Source organism: Coregonus clupeaformis, chromosome 24 (genome assembly GCF_020615455.1).
Source record: "Coregonus clupeaformis isolate EN_2021a chromosome 24, ASM2061545v1, whole genome shotgun sequence".
NCBI classification, from domain to species: domain Eukaryota; kingdom Metazoa; phylum Chordata; class Actinopteri; order Salmoniformes; family Salmonidae; genus Coregonus; species Coregonus clupeaformis.
In genome coordinates, this window is record NC_059215.1 from 19,480,093 (window position 1) to 19,492,688 (window position 12,596).

General features: G+C 41.6%; 1 protein-coding gene across 1 annotated transcript in view; it reads right to left on the bottom strand.

Annotated features, from left to right (window-relative positions):
- LOC121537965 (probable phospholipid-transporting ATPase IIA) overlaps positions 1-12,596 on the bottom strand; it is a 51,150-nt gene continuing 38,554 nt past the window's right edge. Inside the window, exons 24-28 of the mRNA XM_041845647.2 lie at positions 12,288-12,352; positions 11,701-11,809; positions 6,484-6,541; positions 5,123-5,326; positions 1-3,107 (exon numbers count right to left, since the gene is read on the bottom strand). Coding sequence (XP_041701581.1) covers positions 2,971-3,107; positions 5,123-5,326; positions 6,484-6,541; positions 11,701-11,809; positions 12,288-12,352 — 573 coding nt within the window. The 3' untranslated portion in view covers positions 1-2,970. The remainder of the gene's footprint in view (positions 3,108-5,122; positions 5,327-6,483; positions 6,542-11,700; positions 11,810-12,287; positions 12,353-12,596) is intronic.

The window sequence follows — 12,596 nt, forward strand, 5'->3', positions numbered from 1 at the left end:
GACAGAGAAGCAGGATTTTATTATGAACATACAGTAGTATTGGGCTTGATCCATGTTTTACGGGTTGGGCTGAGGCTTGGTTCCAACTAAAACCATTTCTGGGACGACTGCGAAATCTTGGGAGATTCAATACATTTTAACTTGTGCATGTTCTAACTTGATGTGAGATTCAAGTATTATTTGCTAAGATTATAATTTTTCTGAACTGAAAAATGTATTTTATACCAACTGTATTTTATCAGATTAACTAAATCCCATATAGTTCCCTATCATGATAAAATCCCTATCTGACATTACATGGTCAAAGAGACAGGGCATAGACTGACCCTTCCACAGTGAAGGCTACAGGATCTGCTCGTTGGATTGTGCGGCTGACTGTAGAGTTGAGCGTCAGGGACTCCCTCCTCTGGTGAAAATGAGACACACACTGATTTCCATAAGGAAGATTTCCACTATAGTACAGCCTCAGTCCAGTCCGAGTCTACGTTTAGTTTTACTGGAGGAATTTTGTTTAAAAACTAAGCACTTAAACATACTCACAAAAAGCTTAAATATAAAAAAAATGATTTCAGAGAAATGACAATGAAGGTTGAGTGACTAGAAAGGAAAACAACATGAGATTAATTTTATCACCACCGATATTCACAATTCAACACTATCCTCCCTTTTTGTTCTGCTAATTAGAATGCAACTATACAAACACAAAATGATCAAGGTTAATAAATAAAAACAGGTTATTTACAATTATGCAAGACACAATGCTTCAAAAAGGCAAACGATGCAGTGTCATTCTACCACAATTGATGGTCTGAAACCTCCAAAGTCCACATTATACAAAATAAAGTACAGTTGTCAGTGCTAACAAAATTCCGTGCAAAAAGGCATGTCAAATTCAAAGGGTTTCAATAATGTTTGAAACGTCAACTTAAATAAGGAGATGTACAGTAGGGTACACAATACAAAATGCCTGTAATTCCAACACACTGGGCACACACTGGTTCAATCAACGTTGTTTCCATGTCATTTCAATGAAATTGACATCTGTGCCCAGTGTGAACTGAACAATAAAGGTAGTGAATTAGCAGTTATGCCACACTGTATGCATTATTTGACACAAATAATTCACACATTTTAACAGTAACCCCGTCATGGTATTAGGCTACATCTTTATAATGTGTCAAATGTGTCCCATTAGCGAAAATAATCTAAATTGGGACAATACAACACAATGTCATCAGTTACACTATTATATGTTTTGTACCAGTCGTCTCTGAATTTACTGGAAGGTAGGAATTGGGAGGAACAGTATGAGAGGAATTCATTAATTTTTTTTTTTTCAAATGTGCACTAATACGTATTGAACGTCAACACATTCTACTGGGCCATCCACTTTGAGCAGGTGAAAAGTGTTATTTTCTATTCAGGACATGTCTATGTCTGTGTCTGTGAGGGGAGAAGCAGTGGGAATTGTGGGGGTCGGCTCTGGGTGAGGTGAGGGGTCAGCCGGACAGTGGTCAGAGTATTTTCAGCTATGGCTTGAATTGGCTTCATGTCACAACTAAAGTGAATCATGCAATGATACAGTGTGGCCAGAACTGGCATCAGGAGTGGGCAGTGACCACATGACAGGGTAGCCTACGGACTCCCTGGCCTAGAGGACACACAGCTAGTCCGGGGGCCAGTGGAATATATGGCTTGGCTACAAATAGCATCCTGTTAGTGGCTGAATATTGACCATGCTCTTCAGTTTAGACACAAACTGTTTTAACATTCTCCACCCAGACGTACGAAATGATAGACTCACACTTTGACATCTGAGACTGTGGGTTATCATGCTGTATTGAACAACCAAGCCACCTCGAATTGGTTGGGTTATAGTCGTTGAGTGACACACAAACACATACACAAACAGAACTGATCAGTCCACTCATCCATCTTTAAACCCCATAACTGTTTTTAACATCAAATTGCATAAAGTCCTTGAGAAACGCTACTTTCAATACCAGTGTTACCCATTAACAGATAGTGCCGTAATCTGTAATGTAACTATTACAGTATACTGTATGTCATTGAATTTTTTGGGGGAATATAAAATAATTACATTTCACACTATATTTCCAATGTAACTACAACGATTACTTTTAATAAATATGTGCAATTAAAACATAATTACCAATTCAATGCATTTCAGACTGACAAGCATGTGTTATTTTTTTATGCAAGTATGTTAGTCAAATCCAATCAGGCATTTCTTGTTACAGTTCTATAGGCCTGATGTTTAGATACCAAACAGAATTTCTATATTCCCTATATAGTCCCTTGTAGGTCAGTTGGTAGAGCATGGCGCTTGCAACGCCAGGGTTGTGGGTTCGTTTCCCACGGGGGGCCAGTATGAAACTGTATGCACTCACTAACTGTAAGTCGCTCTGGATAAGAGCGTCTGCTAAATGACAAAAATGTAAAAATGTAAATGTAATTGTTAATGAGTCAGTCCATGATTAAGAGGCACTCATAGCCCTCTGTTAGTACATTATGGCACCTATTTCCTGATGGTATTCACACATTTCTAGACCTGTGACCATGACAAAACACAGAATTCCGGTTCCGGCTTCAGTCTAAATTGTATGGTATTCCCAACCAGCGATAGTCAATCCAACCACCAATCCAATCAGTCTGGAAAAATACTTAGTCATACTTGTCAGTTTTTACATCTAAGTGAAGTATTGTAAACTTACACAACAACTTTCTCTCTTCTCAAATTAAACTTTTTTTCTTCCCACACCATCTCTTCCAATTGCACAAGAACCTTTAAGAATAAATTAAAGGGGAAAGGAACCCTTTAGGTCCTAATAAATATACGCTCTGATAGATGAGAGAGGTAGGGAGGAGTGCGAGCACAGAAGCAGGGATGGAGGTACTGTATGGTGGTGGTGGTGGTGGCGGTGGGGACAGCTGCCGCCTTGTCCCTCTCTAAGTGGTGAGCTTGGAGTAGTTGGGCGGTGAGAAGCGTCTGCGCAGGTACTTGAGGATGTAGAGGGGCAAACAGCTCACCAGGGTGATGACCGTCACCTTCCACAGGAAAGACAGCGTGGCAATGAAATATACATCTAGAAACAGTCAAGGAAACAGAGGGCAGGATGGTGGGTCATTCAAACAGAGATGTTTTATACAGTGCCCCCCGTAATTATTGGGACAGTGACATTTAGTTTTTTGTTTTGGCTCTGTACTCCAGCACTTTGGGATTTTAAATGATACAATGACTATGAGGTTAAAGTGCAGACGGTTAGCTTTAATTTGAGGGTATTTTCATCCATATCGGGTGAACCGTTTAGAAATTACAGCACTTTTTGTACATTTCCCCCCCATTTTAGGGGACCAAAGGTATTGGGACAAATTTACTTACGTGTATTAAAGTAGTCAAAAGTTTTGTATTTGGTCCCAAATTCCTAGCATACAATGATTACGCCAAGCGTGTGACTCCACTAACTTGTTGGATGCATTTGCTGTTTTGTGTTTTTACTTTAATACACATAAGTGAATTTGTCCCAATACTTTTGGTCTCCTAAAATGGGTGGACTATGTACAAAAAGTGCTGTTATTTCCAAACGGTTTACACGATATGGATAATACCCTCAAATTAAATGGTATCATTTCAAATCCAAAGTGCTGGAGTACAGAGCCAAAAGAAGAAAGAAATGCTTCACTGTCACAATAATGATGGACGGCACTGTAGATGAGGAATTGAGTAAGTATAACAATGTAATCAGGCTAGTATGACTTCTGTTCGTGTTTCAGTTGCCACTACTCAGTTCATTTAGTGACTTAAAAGGTTATGTTAAATGCAGCCAATTTTATCTCAATATTAAATAATTTCTGGGTAACAATATAGTACATTACTGTGATTGTTTTCAATTAAAATAGTCAAAAAGAAACAAACATAGCTTCTTAGCAAAGAGCAATGTCCCCGTGGGGAGGGGGAAACTGAAAACTAGCTGTTTTTGGCAGAGAGGTTTGGACCTCTTTGTCTTATTGGTCTATTAACTAATTTACCAGGCAGGCCAAAACTCTATCCCACCAAAACAGTCTGAAATTTCAGGCAGTCTTTTCAATCAGCATTATCATCATTTCACAGTATTATTCCAACCTCATAGTTTGGAAATATATAAAACACATGAAAATCACATTTTTGACTGCACTGGCCCTTTGAAAATAGGAGATTAGGGAGACCTAGCATGTTGCTAATATGGCAGATGAGTGAAATGGCTTACCATGTAATTGACTTGGATTCAAGCTGTTCCATTCAGGGACATTATGTACCCTTTGAGTTACTTGTGACGTTAAACGTTAAAATGGCCTCTCTTTTAAGAAAGAGAAGGACGAGAAGGGTACTTTGACCACGTTCAGGTCATAATGCTGTGGTCTGAAAATGGACCTCCACACCCCACATAAAGGCCTAAAATAACGCTTGGAAAACGCAACTACAGACTGTGAAGTAACTGATTGGAATCTATGCAACTACTCCATTTCTTGCATTTCTCGCTTCACTTGGGCTTTTTAAGTGACATATGTCTGCCGCCTACCACTGTTTATATTTCATGAACTACATAATTACAGCCAACATTAAATTCCATAAAAAACATAATTGGCAGTGTGTGAGGTTCTACATGTGGCACAGTAGTTTCTAAACTACAGCTAGCTGTTTAGTCATAAACACAAAGACCTTGGCCAGCATGTGTGTGGTAGCGGGAGCAGGAAACTAACACGAGGCTTTGGCATTTCCACTTCAACACTCTTGCATGCCGGTGGCTGGCTGCACTCCTCTGGTACTGTTTGTCACTTTATTCACCTTTAGCAGGACTTCCTACTGGCAGTACATGCCAGGTCTCAGACAGCCCAGGGGCACAGTATGAATGGAGAAGAGCCTATCATCACTGAATGCTGACGTACAACTCCAAGGGCAGTGAAAGCCCATTACTATCAATCTATCACTGTGTACAAGTTAATACAATTGTGGATGGATTATTATTTTTCTCATCTGTATCAAAATTCCTGACATCGGAATTCCTTGGCCAGAAACATGTCATCAAATGTGTGTGGGTGTTAAGTATGTGTGTTTACCCACCGATGAACTCGTGCAGGAAGACGAGTGAGGCAATATAGCAGGCCAGACTGAGTAGCTCGGCTACGATCATGAGCCAGTGCCATGTCTGGATGGTGAGCGCCACCATCAGCAGCTCCGTGAGGATCAGAGAGGTGAAGGAGATGGCCACGATGTGGACAAACTCCGACTCAAACAGCAGCAACGCCCCATACATGATGATACTGCCTGAGGAGCACAGAGAACAGGTTAGCACAATGTCAAACGCACTGCCACTGCTTATATCGATGTGCATGTGCTTTTATTGTCAATCAACGGACATCTGTATGGTGCCGTTTAAATGCATGACTGGCAAACTTTAATGCTCAACCTGAACCTTGGCTCTAACTGTTCTGTTATACATCAGTTATTCCAACACTACCATCAGAGGAATGGACTACAGAAATACAATGAAGAGAGAGTTTAACATTTAAAAAATAAGGGGATCGATGTCAGGATTTGTAGCTGTGAGGGGAAGAGGACGGGAAATGTAACACGTTTCCATAATTTTTAACACTTTTCCATGTTATTGTGACCTTTAAAACGGGAAGTAAAGATACACTTCCTGCGATTGAAAATGTAATTAATACCAACAAATCTGACATGGGTCATACAGTATCACAGTTATGTATAAAAGACAGCAACATTGTACTTGAAGGTATTGCTTATACACATCACATAGAGTAAAGTTCAGAGTGGTTGGGATAAACCAGATGTACATTTTCCGTTGTACATTCAGTACATTGGACAAAAAAATATTTTTCTTCTTATAAAAGCATACAAAACATTGCCTCCGTGGACAACTGTAATGGAATCGATACCAAACAACCCACCAATGGCCTTAAACACAGAAACCAAAGCCCACTCAATAGCAAATAAGGATAAAAAGGATAATGGCAAAGGAAATGTCAGAATATTCTGCCACACTCTGTTTTGAGAGGGAGAGGTGGGAGTTAGGGACTGAGCGCTGAGCTGTAGACTAAAGGTTTAGGGTGTAGCTTTGGATGATTCTGTCAACGCCTTTGCAATACAAATAGTCCTTGTTGGAAAACCACCTTAGGTTATTTAACATTTACAAACCACAGACATAAATAAACTCCACTACTATTAATTAAGAAGAAAGTGTGTGGGCTGGTGGGGAGCATCATGGATCCTACACCACAGGGCAGGGCAGTTTCTAAAGTACTATCTGTGTGAGAGAGGCCTAAAGGAATTAGATGTTTTCCCCAACAACAAAACATAACAAATTCCTAAGAATCTATAGGAATGCCTATAGCTGCTCAAGCCTTTATTTCTACTTAGTTCCATTATTACTTCCATCACACATTGCATCAATGTCTTCTTACCTTGGTAGATACTTATTAGGACCCATATCAGAAAGGTCTTAAAGGACAAAGGTCGACCCTGAGAGAGGAATAGAAAAATAACATATTTAATACAATATAATTAACTATAAATACACTCACGATAACAGTGACATTAAATGAAATCTGAACAGAGTGTGTGTGTGTATACTGTAGATACAGTGCCTTGCAAAAGTATTCATTCCCCTTGGCGTTTTTCCTATTTTGTTGCATTACAACTTGTAATTTAAATAGATTTTTATTTGGATTTCATGTAATGGACATACACAAAATAGTCAAAATTGGTGAAGTGAAATGAAAAAAATTACTTCTTTCAAAAAATTCAAAAAACATAAATAACGGAAAAGTGATGCATGCATATGTATTCACCCCCTTTGCTATGAAGCCCCTAAATAAGATCTGGTGCAACCAATTACCTTCAGAAGTCACATAATTAGTTCAATAAAGTCCAACTGTGTGCAATCTTAGCGTCACATGATCTGTCACATGATCTCAGTATGATCCCCTCCTCTCTCCTCTCCAGACCATTTCCGGAGACCTTCTCCCTTACCTCACCTCGCTCATCAACTCATCCTTGACCGCTGGCCATGTCCCTTCCGTCTTCAAGAGAGCGAGAGTTGCACCCCTCCTCAAAAAACCTACACTCGATCCCACCGATGTCAACAACTACAGACCAGTATCCCTTCTTTCTTTTCTCTCCAAAACTCTTGAGCGTGCCGTCTCTAGCCAACTCTCCTGCTATCTCTCTCAGAATGACCTTCTTGATCCAAACCAGTCAGGTTTCAAGACTGGTCATTCAACTGAGACTGCTCTTCTCTGTGTCACGGAGGCTCTCCGCACTGCTAAAGCTAACTATCTCTCCTCTGCTCTTATCCTTCTAGACCTACAGTGGGGGAAAAAAGTATTTAGTCAGCCACCAATTGTGCAAGTTCTCCCACTTAAAAAGATGAGAGAGGCCTGTAATTTTCATCATAGGTACAAGTCAACTATGACAGACAAAATGAGAAAAAAAAATCCAGAAAATCACATTGTAGGATTTTTAATGAATTTATTTGCAAATTATGGTGGAAATAAGTATTTGGTCAATAACAAAAGTTTCTCAATACTTTGTTATATACCCTTTGTTGGCAATGACACAGGTCAAACATTCTCTGTAAGTCTTCACAAGGTTTTCACACACTGTTGCTGGTATTTTGGCCCATTCCTCCATGCAGATCTCCTCTAGAGCAGTGATGTTTTGGGGCTGTCACTGGGCAACACGGACTTTCAACTCCCTCCAAAGATTTTCTATGGGGTTGAGATCTGGAGACTGGCTAGGCCACTCCAGGACCTTGAAATGCTTCTTACGAAGCCACTCCTTCGTTGCCCGGGCGGTGTGTTTGGGATCATTGTCATGCTGAAAGACCCAGCCACGTTTCATCTTCAATGCCCTTGCTGATGGAAGGAGGTTTTCACTCAAAATCTCACGATACATGGCCCCATTCATTCTTTCCTTTACACGGATCAGTCGTCCTGGTCCCTTTGCAGAAAAACAGCCCCAAAGCATGATGTTTCCACCCACATGCTTCACAGTAGGTATGGTGTTCTTTGGATGCAACTCAGCATTCTTTGTCCTCCAAACACGACTTAGTTGAGTTTTTTACCAAAAAAGTTCTATTTTGGTTTCATCTGACCATATGACATTCTCCTAATCCTCTTCTGGATCATCCAAATGCACTCTAGCAAACTTCAGACGGGCCTGGACATGTACTGGCTTAAGCAGGGGGACACGTCTGGCACTGCAGGATTTGAGTCCCTGGCGGCGTAGTGTGTTACTGATGGTAGGCTTTGTTACTTTGGTCCCAGCTCTCTGCAGGTCATTCACTAGGTCCCCCCGTGTGGTTCTGGGATTTTTGCTCACCGTTCTTGTGATCATTTTGACCCCACAGGGTGAGATCTTGCGTGGAGCCCCAGATGATCAGTGGTCTTGTATGTCTTCCATTTCCTAATAATTGCTCCCACAGTTGATTTCTTCAAACCAAGCTGCTTACCTATTGCAGATTCAGTCTTCCCAGCCTGGTGCAGGTCTACAATTTTGTTTCTGGTGTCCTTTGACAGCTCTTTGGTCTTGGCCATAGTGGAGTTTGGAGTGTGACTGTTTGAGGTTGTGGACAGGTGTCTTTTATAGTGATAACAAGTTCAAACAGGTGCCATTAATACAGGTAACGAGTGGAGGACAGAGGAGCCTCATAAAGAAGAAGTTACAGGTCTGTGAGAGCCAGAAATCTTGCTTGTTTGTAGGTGACCAAATACTTATTTTCCACCATAATTTGCAAATAAATTCATTAAAAATCCTACAATGTGATTTTCTGGAAAAAAAATTCTCAATTTGTCTGTCATAGTTGACGTGTACCTATGATGAAAATTACAGGCCTCTCTCATCTTTTTAAGTGGGAGAACTTGCACAATTGGTGGCTGACTAAATACTTTTTTTCCCCACTGTATCTGCACCTTTGATACTGTGAACCATCAGATCCTCCTCTCCACCCTCTCCAAGTTGGGCATCTCCGGCGCTGCTCACTCTTGGATTGCGTCCTACCTTACAGGTCGCTCCTACCAGGTGGCGTGGCGAGAATCTGTCTCCGCACCACGTGCTCTCACCTCTGGTGTCCCCCAGGGCTCAGTTCTAGGCCCTCTCCTATTCTCTCTATACACCAAGTCACTTGGCTCTGTCATATCCTCACATGGTCTCTCCTATCATTGCTACGCAGACGACAAACAATTAATTTTCTCCTTTCCCCTTCTGATAACCAGGTGGCGAATCGCATCTCCGCATGTCTGGCAGACATATCAGTGTGGATGTCGGATCACCACCTCAAGCTGAACCTCGGCAAGACGGAGATGCTCTTCCTCCCGGGGAAGGACTGCCCGCTCCATGATCTCGCCATCACGGTTGACAACTCCATTGTGTCCTCCTCCCAGAGTGCAAAGAACCTTGGCGTGACCCTGGACAACACCCTGTCGTTCTCTGCTAACATCAAAGCGGTGACCCGATCCTGCAGGTTCATGCTCTACAACATTCGCAGAGTACGACCCTACCTTACACAGAAAGCGGCACAGGTCCTAATCCAGGCACTTGTCATCTCCCGTCTGGATTACTGCAACTCGCTGTTGGCTGGGCTCCCTGCCTGTGCCATTAAACCCCTACAACTTATCCAGAACGCTGCAGCCCGTCTGGTGTTCAACCTTCCCAAGTTCTCTCATGTCACCCCGCTCCTCCGCACACTCCACTGGCTTCCAGTTGAGGCTCGCATCTACTACAAGACCATGGTGCTTGCCTACGGAGCTGTGAGGGGAACGGCACCTCCTTACCTTCAGGCTTTGATCAGACCCTACACCCATCCACCTCTGGCCTGCTAGCCCCCCTATCTCTACGGAAGCACAGTTCCTGCTCAGCCCAGTCAAAGCTATTCGCTGCTCTGGCACCCCAATGGTGGAACAAGCTCCCCCACGACGCCAGGACAGCGGCGTCACTGACCACCTTCCGGAGACACTTGAAACCCTACCTCTTTAAGGAATACCTGGAATAGTATAAAAGTAATCCTTCGACCCCCCCCCACCCCCCCAATAAAAAAAACAACAACAAAAAACAAACAAAAAAGTGGTTGTCCCACTGGCTATCATAAGTTGAATGCACCAATTTGTAAGTCGCTCTGGATAAGAGCGTCTGCTAAATGACGTAAATGTAAATGTAAATGTATATATACACCTGTTCTGAAAGGCCGCAGAGTCTGCAACACCACTAAGCAAGGGCCAAAACCAAGCAAGCGGCACCATGAAGACCAACGAGCTCTCCAAACAGGTCAGGGACAAAGTTGTGGAGAAGTACAGATCATGATTGGGTTATAAAAAAATATCAGACACTTTGAACATCCACGGAGCACCATTAACTCCATTATTAAAAAATTGAAAGAATATGGCACCACAACAAACCTGCCAAGAGAGGGCCGCCCACCAAAACTCACGGACCAGGCAAGGAGGGCATTAATCAGAGAGGCAACAAAGAGACCAAAGATAACCCTGAAGGAGCTGCAAATCTCCACAGCGGAGATTGGAGTATTTGTCCATAGGATCACTTTAAGCCGTACACTCCACAGAGCTGGGCTTTACTGAAGAGTGGCCAGAAAAAAGCCATTGCTTAAAGAAAAAAATAAGCAAACATGTTTGGGAGACTCCCCAAACATATGGAAGAAGATACTCTGCTCAGATGAGACTAAAATTGAGCTTTTTGGCCATCAAGGAAAACGCTATGTCTGGCGCAAACCCAACACCTCTCATCACCCAGAGAACACCATCCCCACAGTGAAGCATGGTGGTGGCAGCATCATGCTGTGGGGATGTTTTTCCATCGGCAGGGACAGGGAAACTGGTCAGAATTGAAGGAATGATGGATGACGCTAAATACAGGGAAATTCTTGAGGGAAACCTGTTTCAGTCTTCCAGAGATTTGAGACTGGGACGGAGGTTCACCTTCCAGCAGGACAATGACCCTAAGCATACTGCTAAAGCAACACTCGAGTGGTTTAAGCGGAAACATTTAAATGTCTTGGAATGGCCTAGTCAAAGCCCAGACATCAATCCAATTGAGAATCTGTGGTATGACTTAAAGATTGCTGTACACCAGCAGAACCCATCCAACTTGAAGGAGCTGGAGAAGTTTTGCCTTGAAGAATGGGCAAAAATCCCAAGCTTATAGAGACATACCCCAAGAGACTTGCAGCTGTAATTGCTGGTGGCTCTACAAAGTATTGACTTTGGGTAGGTGAATAGTTATGCACGCTCATGTTGTCTGTTTTTTTTGTCTTATTTCTTGTTTGTTTCACAAGAAAAAATATTTTGCATCTTCAAAGTGGTAGGCATGTTGTGTAAATCAAATGATACAAACCCCCCAAAAATCAATTTTCATTCCAGGTTGTAAGGCAACAAAATAGGAAACATGCCAAGGGGGGTGAATACTTTCGCAAGCCACTGTATACTACTCTGAAGGTTATGGAGGTTTATGCAGTAGATTATTTTGATATAATGCATATTTTCAGTCATATTATACAGCAATATTATACAGCCATATTCTACAGCCATTTTTACAGTCATATTATACAGCCATATTATACGGCTATATTATACAGCCAATAAAGTCAAATAATGCAGACAGTGTATTACTTTTAGGAGATCCTTATATAACTCAGGATAGAGCATAGCTACTTCTGACTTGACATCTTTATCCAACACGAGGGAGAACACAGGGAACATGGTGTAGATGGTGGAGTAGCTAGAATAAAGAACATTAACAATTTAATGGGAATTGATCAATGATTTATGTAAGAAATTAAACACAGAAACTATGTTTTAACTGAGAAGTTAGGCAGGTAAATGTAACAAATACAGTTATTACATTTTCCCCCAAACGATAGAACATTTCAGGCATCTCATTTCCTGACATTTCTCAAAATCGATTTATGCTGGATATAAAATTAAAGCTGAAGCTTATTCAAGTATGGTTACTTATATAAATTCTCACAGACGTCAATGGAGTGCTCTGAGCTCCATTCTAAGGCTGAAGAGGGTCTTTTAATTAGATTTTGATGACTCAGCAGGGTTAAAGTAATTTCATATTTTTTCTACATTCAACCCAATGCAACAATATGTCAACACAATCTCAATGTCATAGCAACACGACTAACACATAGCTGAAATGCCATCCTGATAAGCCACTGCTATTGAGAAAAGATCAGCTCAGCTCAGCTCACCCAATAATGAGAAATCCTTGGTAGAGGGGGACAGACGCAAAGTAGAAGACAGAGGAGAAGACAGCCTGGGGGAAGAAGAGATCATGAATGAGTCATCATCATAGCAAAATTGTATTATACTGTGAAAGAGGAGTTAATCTGTGTACATCGGCGGGTTGGAGTTAAGATCAGAATTAATGGTGGATTGGCTGCTGTGGGTGAAAATCCAGCACTTGCAGAAAGAGGAAATTTGAAATATATGTATAATTATTTAACTACAAATATCGTACATGTTACTCCAATCAGGGGAGGGGTGGTAGGGTTGGGGGG